Source organism: Pipistrellus hanaki, assembly GCF_964339955.1.
Source record: "Pipistrellus hanaki genome assembly, chromosome: 3".
In the NCBI taxonomy this organism is placed as follows: domain Eukaryota; kingdom Metazoa; phylum Chordata; class Mammalia; order Chiroptera; family Vespertilionidae; genus Pipistrellus; species Pipistrellus hanaki.
In genome coordinates this window covers 7,879,526-7,899,624 of record NC_140505.1, presented here as the reverse complement: position 1 = coordinate 7,899,624, position 20,099 = coordinate 7,879,526, and the positions used below count along the sequence as shown (strand labels likewise).

General features: G+C 50.9%; 1 protein-coding gene across 4 annotated transcripts in view; it reads left to right on the top strand.

The window, feature by feature from the left end:
• Window positions 1-20,099, top strand: part of FAT1 (FAT atypical cadherin 1) — a 122,485-nt gene that overhangs the window by 80,566 nt on the left and 21,820 nt on the right. For all 4 annotated transcript variants that reach the window (XM_084877692.1, XM_084877693.1, XM_084877694.1 and 1 more), the window contains exons 8-16: window positions 735-1,010; window positions 1,131-1,341; window positions 7,490-11,557; window positions 12,280-12,476; window positions 13,850-14,003; window positions 14,777-15,010; window positions 16,254-16,643; window positions 18,148-18,362; window positions 19,221-19,358. In XM_084877692.1, coding sequence (XP_084733818.1) covers window positions 735-1,010; window positions 1,131-1,341; window positions 7,490-11,557; window positions 12,280-12,476; window positions 13,850-14,003; window positions 14,777-15,010; window positions 16,254-16,643; window positions 18,148-18,362; window positions 19,221-19,358 — 5,883 coding nt within the window. The remainder of the gene's footprint in view (window positions 1-734; window positions 1,011-1,130; window positions 1,342-7,489; window positions 11,558-12,279; window positions 12,477-13,849; window positions 14,004-14,776; window positions 15,011-16,253; window positions 16,644-18,147; window positions 18,363-19,220; window positions 19,359-20,099) is intronic.

The following is a 20,099-nucleotide window of genomic DNA, read 5'->3' as shown; positions in this document are numbered from 1 at the left end:
TGGAATTGAACCTGGGACCTTTCAGTCCGCAGGCCGACGCTCTACCACTGAGCCAAACCGGCTTCGGCGGGGACGAAATTTTTTTAACATCAGCTTTTTTCCTCTAAGGTTTTTATTCGACGCTGACGTGTTTAAGAGAGTTTATCTTTTCGTTGTACTTCAGTTGCTTTTAGGAAATAAATATGTTTACTGTTTACACATAGGTTTCACGATCACAAAAAGATAAGGATTTAAAAGCACATTTCTTACCTTTTTCATAAATATAAAAATAGTCTGTCGATAGGAATTTGGAGTCTCAAAGATTGGAACAAGAAATTTACATCCTGTAACAGTCTAGTATTTCCTCTCTCAACAGCAAGATAGGTACAGATTCAACGCTGATCCAGGAAATTAGTCTTTTGTAAACCTGAAAGCAGATTCTCTGTTCCCGTTATCTAGGGATCTAGAAATACCTCTGCTGCATTTCATAAATAAGTGTGTGAAAGGTATTACATTTTCTCTCCAAAGTTGGTCTCAGGAATTTAGGAAGGTCCTCATTATCATACTCATGTATAGAAATAATAGATCCATGAAAAATGTAAAGAGACTTTGATTTTTGTTACCTTTCTCATGTTTGCATTTTATTTTTGCTAAAAAAAAAAATCAGTTTCTTAAAATGTGCACCTGATCCACTGGTTATTTATTAAAAGGCCAGACTCAGGAATATGATCATGTGACCCGTCCTGTCGCTATAGGTATTCATCAAAGTCATAGACACCAATGACCACCGTCCTCAGTTCTCCACGTCCAAGTACGAAATTGTGATTCCGGAGGACACGGCGCCGGAAACAGAGGTTTTGCAGATCAGCGCTGTGGACAAGGACGAGAAGAACAAACTCATCTACACCCTGCAGAGCAGCAGCGACCCGCTGAGCCTCAAGAAGTTTCGTCTGGACCCTGCCACTGGCTCTCTCTACACCTCAGAGCCCCTGGATCACGAGGCCATCCACCAGCACGTCCTCACTGTCATGGTACGGCTCTCTGCCCCTGCTCCGGCCACCCTGCAGGGCCGAAGGGTCTCATGCATTCGAGAGGGGTTTTAAGTCAGGAAAATCCCGACGGGATCGACCGATCACGTTGATGTCTTGCAGGTACGGGATCAGGACGTCCCCGTGAAGCGCAACTTCGCGAGGATCGAGGTGAACGTCAGCGACATGAACGACCACGCGCCCTGGTTCACCAGCTCCTCCTACGAAGGGCGGGTGTACGAGTCGGCGGCCGTGGGCTCGGTGGTGCTGCAGGTCACCGCGCTGGACAGGGACAAGGGCAGGAACGCCGAAGTGGCGTACTCCATCGAGTCCGGTACGTGGGGAGCACTCCCGAGGCTCAGACAGAGCTTTGCACTTTTTTTTCCCTTTTCATTTCTTTATTGATTTCAGAGACGAAGGAAGAGGTGGAGAGAGATAGAAACATCCATGATGAGAGAGAATCATGGATCGGCTGCCTCCTGCACGCCCCCCACTGGGGATCAAGCCTGCAACCCAGGCATGTGCTCTTGGCCAGAATTGAACCTGAGCCCGTCAGTCCACAGTCTGACTCTCTATCCGCTGAGCCACACTGGCGAGGGCAGAGCTTGGCACTTGTTAAAAAGTCTGTTTCTTCTCTTCTAAAATCAGTTCTGGGGGTTAACCCATTCCCGTGTCTCACTGCAGAAATGGCTTCCATGTCAGGAGAAGTGAAAACAATTTAAGCGCTAGCTCTTCAGGAAGCCAGGATAGAGTGCTAACAAGTTTGGGTCAAGTGCGTGGAGACGATATGAGCATAACTCAAAGCTGAGAGGTCCTACCACACAGAAAACTTGATTTGATCAATTCAGTATTTCTAAACTTGTATTTTTTTTAAAATATGTTTTTATTGATTTTAGAGAGGAAGGGAGAGGGAGAGAGAGAAACATCAGTGATGAGAGGCAATCATTGATTGGCTGCCTCCTGCACACCCTCCAGTGGGGATCGAGACTGCAACCCAGGCACGTGCCCTTGATTGGAATTGAACCTGGGACCCTTCAGTCTTCAAGCCGATGCTCCATCCACTGAGCCAAACCGGCTAGGGCTGTATTTTTTTTTTTTTAATATATCTTTATTGATTTCAGAAAGGAAGGAAGAGGGAGGGATGGAGGGAGGGAGAAAGAGATAGAAACATCAGTGATGAGAGGGAACCATTGATTGGTGGCTGCCTCCTGCACTCCTCTTCCTGGGGATGGAGCCCACAACTCAGACACGTGCCCTGACCAGGAATCAAACCGCGACCCCCTGGTTCATAGGTCGATGCTCAACCACTGAGCCACACTGGCTGGGCTCTAAACTTTTTTTTAACCATGCAATCATTTTCCTTCTTAAACTAGAAAGCGTTCTTAGGAAAATGCTGGCCTCTTAATGTCATGCTTGACTTGTAGACGGAGTATTTTCTCCTGGACAGAGCAGGAATTTCATGGTGAAGTGCTGACTATTCCAGTTATGACCCACTCAAGTCTCACAAGAGAGAGGGTCACGCCCATGCCCTTCCGGGGTGAGTGTTGCTGCCACAGTGACCCCCCACGCAGCTTGAACAGTTGCGTGGCTGTGTTCAGGCTGCATGGGGGTGGCTCCTCGCCGTCGGTCCCAGGGATGGGATGTGGACTCACTGATGTTGAAAAGCTGAAGGGGCTGGAGCTGGGCAAGAGGCACAGGGCAGGGAGACCAGCTGGAAGTGAGGGCAGATACAGGGATGAGGAGGCAGGAGAGCTGAGTCTTGCCAGGGGACACAGGAGGAGTGTCACAGAGAAGCACTGGAAAGCACAGTGTGTTTGTTCTCTGTCTAATCGCTGCTGTTCAGCCACCCCTTGATTCGTCCTGGGGTCTCCTGGAGCTCATTGCATGTGCAGGTGCCATGCTGGGCACGCTCCTGTTCGAACGTGATAGGCGTGGGGTTCGCCATGGGTCCACGCAGGCATGTTCTGTTTGAGGCAGGGTTCGCTCAGTCTGCGTTAGAGCATGTGTGTGTGGTCAGAAGCGGCCTTGCTTCAGGCCTTTCCCTGCTCATGAAGAGTTCTCGATGCAGTATGGAGAAGGCACTTTTCAGCTCTCTGTCTTCCTTAGTGCCATTGTCTGTACAAAGTCTCTCTCCTTGTTCTGCCTTCATAGACGCTGGAGTATTGAAATCATCCACTTCACTTGCCTTTTTTTTTTTTTTTTTTTTTTTGTAAGTCCATACCGCTACATTTTTAGAAATTGCATCTGTCTTAGGCATTAGAATTCAAAGAGGTGAAAATCAGCCATTAAATCATATAATCAAAAGACACACAAATGCAGAGTGATTTTTTTAAATATATTTTATTGATTTTGTACAGAGAGGAAGGGAGAGAGATAGAAAGCTAGAAACATCGATGAGAGAGAGTCATCGATCAGCTGCCTCTTGCACACCCCCTACCGGGGATATGCCCGCAACCAAGGTACATGCCCTTGACCGGAATCGAACCCAGGTCCCTTCACTCCCCAAGCCGACGCTCTATCCATTGAGCCAAACCGGTCTCGGAAATGGAGAGTAATTAAAAAAAAAAAAAACACAAACCTAGGTTGATGTATTTTATGTGGTCAAACTGTTTTTATTAATATATTTGAAGTTTCATTTATTTTGCTGAAAGTGACCAAAGCTAGCCCGTTACTTACAAGGAAGACCTCCGCTGCCCGTGGCTGTGAAATGTGTTCCCATGTGGTTGGTGCCTTGCCTAGCGATGGCCGTTTTCCCACTGGTTCAGAAATGTAGCCGTTAAAAAAAAAACAGCGCATTCCAAGTGTGCATGCCCGAGCACTTGAATAAAATAATGTTCCCGCAGACACACTGGCTGGGTCTGTGTAGGAGAAAATGTGAAACTTTCCCTTAGCTTTCACATAATTCTCAACAACTGGGTGGTTAAAATATGATGGTTGGTGCCCGGCTGAAGGCACACACATTCCTTAAATGCTTGCAGGGCTGACGGAATTAGTAACTCGGTATTCCAGGAATGGAACTGCATCTCCACTCAGCGAATGCGGAATACCAAAGGGCCCGTACCAGCCCAGACCTTGGACTTTTACAAAGATCTTGTTTTCGATTTGGTATTATGGAAATAGTGCTGAACAAGTGCTTCATAGGAAATGACTCCCTTTGCCCGCCGTGGGGCTGCGTGTGAGTGAATCTGTTCGAACAGCAGGAACCATAAAACGGTCCTGTGGCCGCGCTCTTACCGTTTATTCATAATCACCTGCTTCTAGTGTCTGTCAGGTTACATTTACCAAAGTTCACAAGACTAGTTATAAATTCAGGCCACCGCACGGCATGTTTAATTTGCAGCGATTTATTGAGCAAAAGGTTGGGTCTGATGAGGAGTCTTCAGGGGAAAAGGAATTAGTTAAAGATAGTTCAGTAGCAGTTGAGCTCTATGCTCGGAGACACAGGCTCAGAGCGGTACCCCGGGCAGCTTGGCATGCTCTTTATTTCTTAAAGTAGGTAATTGTAACTTTAAAACGATAGGGACGCCCGGAAACAGAAGCCTCTCAGTAAAGATGCTTATCGGCCGGAATGGATTTTCTTCCCAGACTGAGGTTCAGTTTTGAGTGCACTTGAAGTGTATAGAGGTTGCCTTACTGGCCGGCGGTCGGCATCCACAGCGTGTCCCTGAGGGGTGACACGGATTCCTGTGCACAGCTCTCTGATGCCCTGTGGGGTGTGTGTGTGTGTGTGTGTGTGTGTGTGTGTGTGTGTGTAAGAGAGAGAGAGAGAGAGAGAGAGAGAGAGAGAGAGAGAGAGAGAGGGAGAGATACAGTCATAACTAGCACACGCGTGCAAATTCGCCCAGTTATTGCCTTGCTCCAATAGCCAGAGCAGTGTAAGGCTCTTTAGAAATCACAGTATCTCCAGCGAAGGAGACTGATAAGCCCCCAACCGAGGACGGACTTCCGCCACAGCCCTGTGAGTCCGTTCCCAAACAGCATACGTGTAGTTCAGTTTGGTGAGTGTGTCTATTACCAGATCAGATGGCATGCCCACACCACTCAGCAGCCCTCGGTGTTCTTCCAGTAAGCACCACGTTGCTCTTCCATCTGCAAACCTTGTGCTTTCTGCCGTGGTCTGTGCGGGATCCATGTATTAATTGGCTGGCTGGCTTCCTGTTTACCTATGTTACCAATGCCGGGGCCAGAGCTGTCTGTAGCAAAGTCATACGGCTCCAGGTGATGGAGAATGTGATGCCTTGTATATGTGAAGCATTACGACTTCACTGTCCACCCCGCTGGCTTGGCTCAGTGGCTGAGTGTCGACCTATGAACCAGGCGGTCATGGTTCGATTCCCGGTCAGGGCACATGCTCAGGTTGTGGACTCCATCCCCAGTGAGGGGCGTGCAGGAGGCAGCCACGGATCAATGATTATCTCTCAACATTGACATTTCTATCTATCTCTTCCTCTCTGAAATCAATAAAAATATTAAAAAAAAAAAAAAGATTTCACCATCTAAGATGAGAGAAAAATGCACATAGATGAAGGAGTATAAAACACAGTAGGTCAGCTTTTTTTTTTAAAAACAGATTGACGGAAGTCCGAGGGGTGGGGATAGAGACACGTCTGCAAAGGTTTTCGCAGTCTCCTCCACCATCCAGACAGCCCGTCACAGTTTTGGCAGGTGGTGGGGGTGATGCACGGGCAGGTTGAGAGGGGATGACTTGATGACTAAGAGAGAGACTCCGGGGTCGTTGATTCATAGGCACAGACGGGCCGGAGACAGTTCTGCAAGGCCTGGCAAAGACAGCGCGGCCCCGTCCATGGGCCAGGGGTGAGCTCAGAGCTCAGGAGCCTGGAGGAGCCTGGGCCTCTGCCCCGTGGCAGACCGGCCGTGGATCCGGGTGCAGAGCCAGACAGGCCTAATGAAAGCCAGACCAGGTCGGGCCTCAGGAAGCATTATCATGGGATTTTGGAAAATGTGTTAAAGGAAGGAAACGAAGGCCAGAGAGGAAGCGTTTCTTAGTAAAGATGTGGAGAAAGAAGTGCTTAGTTAATCCCCTGGTCTGCAAATCACAGTAAGTAACGGGGTTCTGTGAAGTGCCGCCGCCCTCCCTAGCGAGCCTGGAGGAAAGCAATTGGAGGAAGCAGTTAAGTGGCAAGTCAGCCTTGTTCTGGGGGTGAGTGTAACAGTTTGCCGGGAAAATCACACTCAGTCCTATGTCTAGGATGACAGAGCCGGGCTCCTGTGTATAAAACAGAACAGGGATGGGGGTTCACGGATGGGGCGAACCCTCAGATCGCCTTGATCTGTTCAGAGAAATAGGTAGCTGCTAAGCTGTAGTCCGCTGCTGGTTTTCGTCAGAAGGATTCCAGCATATGCTACCCCCCAGCAACAGGACTCAGCAGAGTTGCACGTGCAGCTGAATACATGTACACAGTGCAGGTGACAAAGGTCCAGTGAGAAGCCAGTAAAAACAGTCTGAGAATTTCTCAGCCTCAACCCTGCGGACTTTTTGAACAGCAGGTTTTTGTAGTGGGGGCCGTCCTGTGTACCGCAGGAAGTTGAGCAGCGTCTCTGGTCTCTCCCCCAAGGTAGTGCCAACCAAAGTGTCTCCAGAAACTCCAGCTGGTGTGGCTCAGTGGTTGAGTGTCGACCCATAAACCAGGAGATCAGGGTTCGATTCCTGGTGGGGCACATGCTCTGGTTGTGGACTCAATCCCCACTAGGGGGCGAGCAGGAGGCAGCCGATGAATGATTCTTTCTCATCATTGATGTTTCTGTTTCTCCCTCTCCCTTCCTCTCTGAAATTAATAAAAACACATTTTTTTTAAAAAAAATGTCTCCAGGCATTGTTGAACATCCACTTCTGGGTAGGATCACCCCCACTTGAGAACCACTGACTTAGGGGATACATCGACCTGAACATGATTCAGAAGAGACTACTACCGAAATCCTCAAGACCTCCGAAGTGTAGAACAAGTTACACACAAGCTTATTTATCAGTCCCCTGGATATTTAAAATAAGGGACTCTTGAATTTGGTTAAATTCTCTTAATGAATTGAAGCCTTCCCTTTTATAATGAATGAGAATCTTGAGCATTTTCAAGTGATAAATGCGGAAATATAAACATGTTCTAAAGGGTTTTTGAGGGAACACTTGGAAAATTATGAACTTAGCTGCTTGATGAAGGGGAACCATGCCCTTCCATAAGTGCATTCTTGGTTCAAGCAGATACAAAGTGATATTTCTTCTGTTTCTTACTTTTCTTCATTGATGGACAGAACTCTGACTAGTCTGCCTTATTTTAGGTGGACTGAAATGAAACAAGTTGAAAGTGGAGACAAGTTCCATTCAAACGTTGATAACCCCAAGATTTCTGTTTAATTTCAGAATATAATTTTTAAAGTTACCTTCATTGGTTTCTGTATTTCCAAACAGTACTTGGTCCCTGTAGTTTTCTCTAACATGCTCCTTTTTTTCTTTTCCCCCCTCCCAGGAAATATCGGAAACTCTTTCACAATCGATCCCATCTTGGGCTCTATCAAAACTGCCAAAGAATTGGATCGCAGCAACCAAGAGGAATATGACCTGATGGTTAAGGCTACAGACAGAGGCAGTCCGCCCCTGAGTGAGATCACTTCCGTCCACATCTTCGTCACCATTGCCGACAACGCCGCTCCGAGATTCACCTCCAAAGAATATTCTGTTGAAATTAGCGAGACCGTCGGCGTCGGGAGTTTTGTCGCAATGGTGACGGCCCACAGCCAGTCATCAGTGGTCTACGAAATAAGAGAGGGAAACATAGCGGATGCATTCACCATCAACCCACACTCGGGAAGTATCGTGACTCAGAGAGCCCTGGACTTTGAGACTCTGCCTGTGTACACGCTGACGGTGCAAGGGACCAACATGGCGGGCCTGTCCACCAACACGACGGTTCTGGTGCACCTGCAGGACGAAAATGACAACTGGCCCGTGTTCCTGCAGGCGGAGTACACGGGCCTCGTCAGCGAGTCGGCCTCCCCGCACAGCGTGGTCCTCACCGACACGAACGTCCCGCTGGTGGTCCGAGCCACCGACGCCGACCAGGAGTCCAACGCGCTGCTCGTGTACCGCATCGTGGAGCCGTGGGCACACAAACACTTCGCCATCGATTCCAGCACGGGTGCGGTCCACACGGTCGCGAGCCTGGACTACGAGGAAGCGAGCTCGTTCCGCTTCACCGTCCAGGTGCACGACATGGGGGCGCCGCGCCTGTTCGCCGAGCACGCGGCCAACGTGACCGTCCACGTCGTTGACATTAACGACTGCCCCCCCGTGTTCTCCAGGCCCGTGTACGAAGCCTCCCTCCTGCTGCCCACCTACAGGGGGGTCCGGGTCGTCGCGGTCAACGCGACGGACGCCGACTCCCGCGCCTTCTCCCAGGTGCTGTACTCCATCACCGACGGCAACATCGGGGAGAAGTTCCTCATGGACCCCCGGACCGGCTCGGTCACGGTGCAGAACACCACCCAGCTGCGAAGCCGCTACGAGCTCACGGTGCGCGCCTCCGACGGCAGGTTCGCCAGCCTCGCCGCGGTGAAGATCCACGTGAGGGAGAGCAGAGAGAGCCCGCTGAGGTTCACCCAGGACGTCTACGCGGCCACCGTCAAGGAGAACTCCACCGAAGCCAGGACGCTGGCCGTCATCGCCGCCGTCGGCAACCCGATGAACGAGCCCCTGTTCTACCGCATCCTCAACCCCGACCGCAGGTTTAAGATGAGCCGCACCTCGGGCGTCCTGTCCACCACGGGCGTCCCCTTCGACCGGGAGCAGCAGGAGGCCTTCGACGTGGTGGTGGAGGTGACGCAGGAGCACAGGCCCGCCGCCGCGGCCCATGTGCTGGTGAAGGTCGCCGTGGAGGACCAGAACGACAACGCCCCGGTGTTCGTCAACCTGCCTTACTACGCCGTGGTCCGGGCGGACGCCGCGGCCGGCCACACCATCCGCCACGTGACCGCCGTGGACCGGGACAGCGGCAGGAACGGGGCCGTGCACTACTACCTGAAGGAGCACCACGAGCACTTCCAGATCGGCCCGTCGGGCGACCTCTCCCTGAAGAAGCCCTTCGAGCCCGACACCCTGAACAAGCAGTACCTGGTCACCGTGGTGGCCAAGGACGGGGGGGACCCGGCGCTCTCGGCCGAGGCGGTCGTCCCCATCACGGTGACGAACAAGGCCATGCCCGTGTTCGAGAAGCCCTTCTACAGCGCCGAGATCCCCGAGAACGTCCAGGCGCACAGCCCCGTGGTGCACGTGCAGGCCAACAGCCCCGAGGGCCTGAAGGTGCTCTACAGCATCGCCGACGGCGACCCCTTCGGCCAGTTCGCCATCGACTTCAACACCGGCGTCATCCACGTGGTCGCCCCCCTGGACTTCGAGGCCCACCCGGCCTACAAGCTGGGCGTCCGGGCCACCGACTCGCTGACGGGCGCGCGCGCCGAGGTGTTCGTGGACATCGTGGTGGAAGACGTCAACGACAACCCGCCCGTGTTCGCCCAGCGGGCCTACGCCGCCACGCTGTCCGAGGCCGCCGTCGTGGGCACCTCCGTGGCACGCGTCCGGGCGACCGACGCCGACTCGGAGCCCAACCGGGGCGTCTCGTACCACCTGTCCGGGAACCACAGCCAGAGCCACGACCACTTCCACGTCGACAGCGTCACAGGGGTCGTCTCCCTCGTCCGGGCGCTGGATTACGAGCAGCGCCGGCGGCACAGGCTGGCCGTGCGGGCCGTGGACGGCGGCATGCCCCCGCTGAGCAGCGAGGTGGAGGTCACGGTGGACGTCACGGACCTCAACGACAACCCGCCCGCCTTCGAGCAGCAGGCGTACGAGGCCAGGATCAGCGAGCACGCCCCGCACGGGCATTTCGTGGCCTGCGTCAAGGCCTACGACGCGGACAGCTCGGACGCGGGCAAGCTGGAGTACTCCATCCTGTCCGGCAACGACCAGAAGCACTTCGTCATGGACGGGGCCACGGGGATCGTCACGCTCTCCAACCTCCGCCAGGCCGCCCTGAGGCCCTCCTACGGCCTGAACGTCTCCGTCTCGGACGGCGTGTTCCGGAGCTCGGCCCAGCTGCACGTGGCCGTCGTCGGGGGCAACCTGCACAGCCCCGTGTTCCCGCAGAACGAGTACGAGGCGGAGCTGGCCGAGAACGCCCCCGCGCACACCCTGGTGACCGCCGTCCGGGCCGCGGACGGGGACTCCGGCGTCTACGGCCACGTCACCTACCACGTGGTGAACGACTTCGCCAGGGACCGGTTCTACGTCAACGAGAGAGGGCAGGTGTTCACCCTGGAGAAGCTGGACCGAGAGGTCCCGGCGGAGAAGGTGATCCCGGTCCGCCTGATGGCCAGGGACGCGGGCGGGAAGGTGGCCTTCTGCACCGTCAACGTGATCCTCACCGACGACAATGACAACGCGCCCCAGTTCCGAGCCGCCCGGTACGAGGTGAACGTCGGCTCCGACGCCCCCAGGGGCACGTCCGTCGTCAGAGTCCTGGCGAGCGACGCAGACGAGGGATCCAACGCCGACGTCACCTACGCCCTGGAGGCCGAGGCGGAGGGCGTCCGGGAGAACCTGGAGATCCACGCGCTGTCCGGCGTCATCACCACCCGGGAGAGCCTGGTCGGCCTGGAGGACGAGGTCTTCACTTTCTTCGTGCGCGCCGTGGACGGCGGGTCCCCGCCCAGGGAGTCCGTGGTGCCCGTCTACGTGAAGGTGCTCCCGCCGGAGACGCGGCTCCCCAAGTTCTTGGAGCCGTTCTACACCTACACCGTGTCCGAGGACATGCCCATCGGGACCGAGATCGACGTGGTCCGCGCGGAGCACAGCGGGCCGGTGCTGTACAGCCTCGTCCGAGGGAACACCCCCGAGAGCAACAGGGACGAGTTCTTCGTGATCGACCGGCAGAGCGGGCGGCTGAAGCTGGAGAAGAGCCTGGACCACGAGGCCACCAAGTGGTACCAGTTCGCCATCCTCGCCCGCGGCGCCCACGGGGACCGCGAGGTGGTGGCCTCCGTGGACGTCAGCATCCAGGTGAAGGACGCCAATGACAACAGCCCGGTCCTGGAGGCGAACCCTTACGAGGCCTTCGTGGTGGAGAACCAGCCGGGGGGCAGTCGCGTCATCCAGGTCAGGGCCTCGGACCCGGACTCGGGAGCCAACGGCCAGGTGATGTACAGCCTCGATCCGTCCCAGGGCACGGACGTCACCGAGTCCTTTGCCATCAACATGGAGACGGGCTGGATCACCACCCTAAGGGAGCTGGACCACGAGCAGAGGGGCCGTTACCAGATCAGAGTGGTCGCGTCGGACCATGGGGAGAAGGTCCAGCTGTCCTCCACGGCCACGGTGGACGTCACCGTCACCGATGTCAATGACAGCCCCCCGCGGTTCACGGCGGAGATCTACAAAGGCACCGTGAGCGAGGACGACCCGCCAGGCGGCGTCATCGCCATCCTGAGCAGCACGGACGCCGACTCGGAGGACATCAACAGACAGGTGGCTTATTACATAACAGGTAAGGCATTTCGCCCCAGCGGCTCCATTTAAAACCAAACGCATCAGAAGTAGGAGTGCTGAGAAGTGAATTTTATGGGAATGAGAAGGCAAAGGGATGATTTCAGTTAAGCAAAACCACAACAAGGAGAAATAGCACCAGTGAAGCTACATTTCAAGTTCTTTGCCATGTGCAAAGGAAATAGCTGCTTGGTTATAACTTTTTCTATTTGTATGACTCATTTATTCAGCTTTATCTTGGTGCTTAGTAATTAAAAAGAAAAGCTATAGTTTCAATTGAGGCTAAAGTATTACTTAGTAGTCTTTGTATTTTATTTGGCTGAGTGCTTTATTGAAATACAAATGTTAACGGGGAAGCTCATACCCCAAATTCAAATGTAATTTAAAAAAAAGCCGAAACCGGTTTGGCTCAATGGATAGAGCGTCGGCTTGGGGACTGAAGGGTCCCGGGTTCAATTCCGGTCAAGGGCATGTACCTTGGTTGCGGGCATATCCCCAGTAGGGGGTGTGCAAGAGGCAGCTGATCGATGATTCTCTCTCATCGATGTTTCTAACTCTCTATCTCTCTCCCTTCCTATCTGTACAGAATCAATAAAATATATTTTAAAAAAATACCTTAATTATTTTAAACCATAACATTACATATCTGTTCTATAATTTATTTTTCCTATCACGTATTTCCTTCTGTATGTTAACTGTCATCTGTCTCCGTTGATTTGATAGGAGGGGATCCTCTGGGGCAGTTTGCTGTTGAAAACATACAGAATGAATGGAAGGTGTATGTGAAGAAACCTCTGGACAGAGAGAAGAGGGACAACTACCTTCTGACCATCACAGCAACGGATGGCACCTTCTCATCCAAAGCTATCGTTGAAGTGAAAGTTCTTGATGCCAACGACAACAGTCCAGTTTGTGAAAAGGTAGGCTGCTCTTTAAGTTTCTAGACTGGGAATCCAGGCTTCTCTCCTCCGCCACCCCGCAGGACTGTGGTGGGCGGTAGGGCTGTGGTGGGCGGTAGGGCTGTGGTGGGCGGTAGGGCTGTGGTGGGCAGTAGGGCTATGGTGGGATGCCGTGGTGTCATTCAGTGTGTTTCATATCATATGTTTAAGCGGAGGCGAGTGTGCAATGGGGCAAGGGATGGCCTAGCCTCAGAGCTGGTGCAGGGCGTGCTCCAGGACTTTGGAAATGATTCAGAATGCTGTCAAGTATGGGCAGGATTGCAGTTGTGTTTGACTCTTAAAAATGCCGTGTAAAGTTTTCAGAAAGTGACTCCCTTCATTTGGGGAAGAGGTTACTTTGGATCTGGCCAGCAGTTCTTCAAACAGAGCTCGCTTTTGTTCTTACAGTTTTAGGGATGCTTGCTCTTAATTCACTAGAGCAGTGGTCGGCAAACATGGGGCTCTTTGGCCCCTTGAGTGTGGCTCTTCCACAAAATACCACGTGTGGGCGCTCACGTACAATGCGAATGAAACTTCGTGGCCCATGCACAGAAGTCGATTTTCGGTTCTCAAAAGAAATTTCAATCGTTGTACTGTTGATATTTGGCTCTGTTGACTAATGAGTTTGCCTACCACTGCCCTAGAAAAACTATAGGGTTCATAGTGCGTCTCCTGCAACTAAGCTGCTGTTTCACGTGAGATCAGATATCCCAGAGCAGAGCTGTCCCATGGAGGTGCAGGGTGGGGACTTGGGCAGGAGTGATCGCCGTCTTATGTGGTGGTTTACGGCACGGACTTCTAAATAGTTGGATCAGGAAACACCCCTTCACTTGAGAGTCTGGTTGGACATGAAGAGAGATCAGAGCTGGTGATGGAAGGGCCCTGCCCTGAGCTTCGTTCACCCACTGGGCCAGGGGGAATCTTTCTTTTCTCCCAAGACATGAAGATCGAGTATCGCTTCTTTCCGAACTGCCCGTATTTGGATGCGTGCTAAGAACGATTGCTAGCGATAGATTTCTGTATTGGAAACCAGTCTTTAGGTCCATGTGGAGCGCTATTTATCTTTTCTCTTGGGAATTGAAACTGAATAGGAACCCAAGTCAAAGACATAAAGCACTGCCTTCAGGCCTCTGTAGGTTAAATGTCACGTCGGACTCCGCAGCATCGGGCTGTTCACTCTTCCATGGCTCTGCCTCGTTTCATAAGAAAAATCGTTTTGAAAGCTCCTTGGATGTTAACGTTAGTCATTTCCCGTGTTTTCTGTGGCCAACGCGAAATGATTGATTTTCCGTCATTTGCTCAGCCGCCATGCCGTCAGTGTTTCATGTTGACAGTATTGTTTCCGATCTTCGCAGACTCTGTATTCAGACACGATTCCAGAAGACGCCTTCCCCGGGAAGCTGATCCTGCAGGTCTCCGCCACGGACGCAGATATCCGGTCCAACGCCGAGATCACATACACCTTGTCGGGCCCGGGAGCAGAAAAATTCAACCTGAATCCAGACACAGGTAACGATGGAGTTTGGGGCAGAATTAACTGGGCTCCGACAAAATTGCACACGTGGGTAGTGGTAGATCACGCACCGAATTTGAAATTCCATTTTGTTCATGTCACACATACTTGGTTGCTGCAAAAATTGTCATCTTTTAGAAACCGAAAACAGCCACTTACTGGGTAAAATTTGGGGTGAGATAAAACGTCAACAGCCAAGGATTCAGAGTCGTTTTTATCACCTTTATATATAAAAGAAAACCTCAAGATGTTAAAGTGTATTTAGAGCTTTCACTGTCTCCATTTTATATATATAGCTTGCTTTCATGAGTACGTGACCATAAAGTCATAATTTAGCATATTCCTTAAAACAACTCACAATGTATGATTCATCTTTAAGTTGCTACAATTGTATTTCTCTTATAATTCATACTTTAGTGAAATTGGGGTCCAGTAATAGTTTTCTATTAAGCTGCCCCCCACCAAAGAGCTAATTATGAACATAGGAATCTAATATTTTGAGTCACCTAGAAACATTTCAATTTAGCCAATCGGGGAGCCGTTTTGTGCTGTGACATACACACTGCAAGAGGCCCAGCCCTGCTGTCCTTGGGCCTTAAAGAGCGGGCATCTGGCAGGTTGGAAGCCGGGAACTCACTGTACTCACCCAGCCGCTGGCCCTGTCATTGACAAAACTGTCCCAAAGGAAGGCCGTTATTCAGGTTTTGTGATTGTAAGAGAAAAGGGGAAGATGTAACATTTAGGCCATTTTATTTTTGTTCGTTCCTAGGTGAACTGAAAACACTAGCCCCCCTGGACCGCGAGGAGCAAGCAGTTTACAACCTGCTGGTCAAGGCCACCGACGGAGGGGGGAGATTCTGTCAGGCGCACGTGCTGCTCACGTTGGAAGACGTGAATGACAACGCCCCCGAGTTCGCCGCCGACCCTCACACCATCACCGTGTTCGAAAACACGGAGCCCGGGACGCCGCTGACCAGAGTGCAGGCCATGGACGCAGATGCAGGTACTACGGCACATGTGTCAAACACAAGGCCCGCGGGCCAAATCCAGCCCGCCAGGCCTTGCAATGTGGCCCGCACCGCGCTGTCATCACTGCACTCCGCTGTCAGTTTATGACATTGTCAGTTTATGACTGTTCAGTAAACCATTCGGCCCGCGATTTAGGCTGGATTTTAGATTTTGGCCCCTTCTCTGATTGAGTTCGACACCCCTATTACAGGGTGGCGCTCTGTCTTCCAGCCATGCTCCTGGGCCCTAGGGGCCTCCGTTTCGAGACATCCCAGACCCGGGCCATCGAGTTATTATACCTCAGGGTTGTTGAGTAGCTCCTTGTTCTTGTGTTATTTCATTCCTGGGCCCTAAACGTGGGATGAAATATTTGGAATAATGAGTTGACTTATAAGGAGTATTTGCAGTCTCAGAATTGTGCCTGTAAGGTGTCTGGGGTGTCCCTACAATTCTGGTTAGTGACTTATGTTGACTGGTATTCAAACGGAAGTGTTGTTTTGTGACTAAACCATTAGTGACATAAAGATATTTTAGTATCATAGGGACAAATGCAATATTTTACAGTTTCACGAACCTTCAAATTCTTGTGGAGAAATAAAAAGTCTAGGATGTCTAGCATTTTGATAGCAGAGAATAAAAATAATTTCTTCAATCATATTAATACTGAAAAGCTAGAAGAATAGCAGTATTATTATTTATTTTTCAAATAAATCTGTGTCACTGAGGGTAAGTAATAAATAGACTTTGAAAGAGCTGCTGGGGGCTCTGGCTGGGTGGCTCAGTGGCCTGAACACCAAAAGATCGCAGGTTTGGTCCCCAGTCAAGGCACATATGGGAGGCAACTGATCAATGTTTCTTTCTCCCCCTCTTTCCTTATCTTTCTCTCTTTCTCTCTCTCTCCCCCCCACTCTCTTCCCCTCTCCCTTCCCTCTCTCTAAAAAAATAAACCAATAAACATATCCTCCTGTAAGAATTAACAAAAAAAAGATCTGAGTGTTATAGCAAAAGTTCATATAAAACAGTCTTAGAAAGCTGGATAACGATGAAATTATATTTATCTTAACTCAGTACATTGATAATCTAAACGTTTACATTTTTAAGGTCATAATCACAATGACTTTCAAAATAACGTGTCTTAGCCCTTTTCCTTTTCAATACGTATGCGGCATGTGTTTTAAAAATATATCATTTAAATTCCTTGAGATAGAGCCTTCTGACGCGATGCCCTCTGTTGACAGGGTTGAACCGGAAGATCGCCTATTCGCTGGTGAACTCCGCGGACGGGCACTTCTCCATCCAGGAGTCGTCCGGGATCATCCAGCTGGAGAAGCCGCTGGACCGGGAGCTGCAGGCCGTGTACACGCTCACCGTGAAGGCCGTGGACCAGGGCGTGCCCAGGAGGCTGACGGCGACCGGCACCGTGGTGGTGTCCGTGCTGGACATCAATGACAACCCTCCCGTGTTCGAGTACCGCGAGTACGGGGCCTCGGTGTCCGAGGACGTGGCGGTTGGAACAGAGATCCTTCAGGTGTACGCGGCCAGTCGGGACATGGAGGCAAACGCAGACATCACCTACGCCATCATCAGCGGGAACGAGCATGGGAAATTCAGCATCGATTCTAAAACAGGTGACTCGCCATGTCGATGACAGGACGCCCTGGAATCTGCCGGGAAGGGTAGATTGCCTAGCACGCGGCCTGATACAGGGGGGCTGGTCATACATTGTTAGCAGATCCTCTAAAAGATGAAGCTCATGGTTCCTTTGTGTTGTTATTTTAGGTAGGGCTTACCGTGGTTTCGAAGACTTCGAACTGTGGTTCTACATAATAAAATACACTTCTGATGTGTCCATTATAACTACAAGCAAGTTAACTTTTTAAAAATATATATATTTGATTGATTTTTTACAGAGAGGAAGAGAGAGGGATAGAGAGCTAGAAACATCGATGAGAGAGAAACATCGATCAGCTGCCTCTTGCATACCCTCTACTTGGGATATGCCCGCAACCCAGGTACATGCCCTTGACTGGAATCAAACCTTTCGATCCACAGGCCGACACTCTATTCACTGAGCCAAACCAGTTTCAGCCAAGCAAGTTAACTTTAAATAGGAAATTAAAGTATCTCACTTGGGGGATTTAGTAAAGCTATAGATAGAAAATGCGACAAATTGGTGCAGATAAAGACTGGAGGATAGAAGGGGACCTTGCATAATGCCTCCTTTTCATCCCCGCATGGAACTCGTGGGAGGTAGCTTCCCACGTGAAATGGCGGTCCCCACCTCTTCGATCTTAGCTCCTGTGGGGCATCTGATGATTCGGAAAGATGACTTTTTTTTATTATGCCAGGTATGCATAACAGGTGGAGTTCTTTGAATTACACTGACAGATGACTGCCAACAAGGTCAAAAGTCATCGGAGTTTAGGCTCTTGCTGCATAAATACTTCCCTAGTTGTCGTAACCTGTGGTCTAAATAGCTTTACGTGTTAGCACATTGTAAAAAGTTGCTCCATTCAAATCTTATTTAATTGTCCATAACTGTTTTCTGGGAGAAGTAAGTGTGTGAGGATGCTATTCAAAATGTATTTTTAACACATACCATAAAACTTATTTTTAGGGCTCTGTAAGTAGTATGGGCAATACAGTGGTGAAAAAGAAAGTATGAAATTGTTATTAAATCAAAGGGATTTTTAAAGTGATGAGATGTAGTTATTCTAGAGAGTTTTGTAAAAAAAAAAAAAAAAAAAAAAGGATGCATAGTTCCATAAAAGAAAAAGTATGGGAAGGAAAAGAAAACAAAGCCAAAGGAAGCACTTTTATGTTTTTATTTTATTAAGTTACAGTGAAGTCTGTGACTTAGAAGTGGTAAGACATATAGTCATTTTTATAGGTGGGGTATTGATGGTGTTGATTGGGCCAGTGACTTAAATAACACAAGGACTATAAGGAAAATAAGAGAAATAAATAAGGATCAAGGGTGGGCAAATTCATAATTCTAATTGGTGAGTTAAGAAATTAGAAAACATACATAAACTGGAAGTAAACATTTGAAGTGAAAGTTACATTTAGTTACAAGTGCCGGTTTTAAGCAGTAGCGTTTCAGAGTCGGGAGTAATTTGGATTTTCCTGCAGGGGCCATATTTATCATCGAGAACCTGGATTATGAAAGCTCTCACGAATACTACCTGACTGTGGAAGCCACGGATGGGGGCACCCCTTCCCTCAGTGACGTGGCCACCGTGAACGTGAACGTGACGGACATCAACGACAACTCCCCGGTGTTCAGCCAGGACACCTACACGGCCGTGGTCAGCGAGGACGCCGTTCTGGAGCAGCCTGTCCTGACGGTGTGTATTTTTTTCCTAAGGTACATTATTATTGATTTTAGAGAGGCAGGGGGAGATGGAAACACCATTAATTAGAGATAATCAGTGATCGACTGGTTCCTGCACACCCGGGGCATCGAGCCTGCAATCCGGGCATGTGCCCTGACTGAGAATCAAACTGTGACCTCCTGGCCTGGCACAGTGTATTTTTTTTCCTGTAGTTTTCTTCTCCTGGATCTCTGCAAGAGGTTTTTCTGTTTGTTTGTTTTTGTTTTAGAAAGATTGATCCAGCTTTTCTGGAGTGGCCTTAATTGAATATATTTTGAAGATATGGAAGTGATTTTTGTTAAGCCATTTACCGACTCTAATATAAGTGACTAGAGGCCCGATGCATGAAATTCATGTGTGTGGGGGGGTTCCTCCTAGCCCGGCCTGCGCACTCTCACAATCCGGGTCCCTTCAGGGGACATCTGACTGCCAGTTTAGGTCCAACATCCTCTCGCATTCCAGGACCCCTTGCTCCTAACCGCTCGCCTGCTCACTCCTCACAGCTTGGCTCGCCGCTCCTTAGTGCTGCCACGGAGGTGGGAGGGGCTCCCGGCACCACCACTGCGCTCACCAAGCGCGAGCCCGGCTTCTGCTTGAGCGGTTCTCCAGCCGTGGGAGCGCCCTGACTACCCAGGGGCAGCTCCAGCATTGAGCATCTGCCCCCGAGTGGTCATTGCGCATCATAGCAACTGGGTCATTCCGCCGTAAAGGTCACTGGGCTTTTCTAATATAGATTGCCTTACAATAGCTAGCTGCTGATATCAGACATCTGCTGAAAGATTTCAGTCCCTTCCTTCGCTGTCTCCTGAGCGAGAGTGTCCTGTGTTCTAGGTGATGGCTGATGACGCGGATGGACCTTTACACAGCCACATCCACTACTCCATCATCGACGGCAACCAGGGGAATCCGTTCACCATCGACCCCGCCCGCGGAGAAGTGAAAGTGACCAGACTTCTAGACCGGGAAACAGTAAGCAAGAACATTTGGCTTCCGTGGTTCACGGGTGACAGAATCAGGCCGTGGAGGGGCCCCTTAGTCAGACACGCCAGCGTGAATGGAAGTGCCCAAAGGGTAGAGCCAGCCTTGTCCTCCCCCGCGGACAAGCACGATAGAAGTACTTGAGAACGACCCTATGAAAATGCGGGGAGCGTGTGAGAGCTGTGCTTCCTACTTAGAGTTCGGATGACCTGGGTGCACAGTCGGGAGGAAGTGAGTGTTGGCTCCGGTGTGGTGAGGCACCTCAGGGAGCCGGGAGCTGGGCTGGAATAGCAGCAGCATCAGGGAAACCACAGGTGCTGAGAGAGGCGCTGCAGAACACACTCCGGGATGTGGGCAGTGTTCCCGCTCCTCCCACGGCTCCTTCTGGAAAGAAGCTGCCTTCCTGGGCTCCGATGTTTTATCGGAAGTCAGGACGGGAAAGTCTCAGGAGCTGTAGGCAGTTCGAGGACAGTCCATCTGGGTGAAGCTGACTGGAGGGGGAGATGTGGAATGCTTCTGACTCTATTAGGTGGGGAATTGATGTAGTGCTTTGAACCAAATAGGGTTCATTTGGTTCCTTTATCATAGATGAGGTGTTGAAATCGGCGAGCACTCGGTCTGTCTGTCTGCCGCTGGCTGAGAGGGGGAACCCAGGGGAGGTTGCCTTCCCCCTCGTACAGCCTTGGAGCTCCATTAGCACTCTTTCCTCGTCGTCTGAGTCACTTTTCTGTC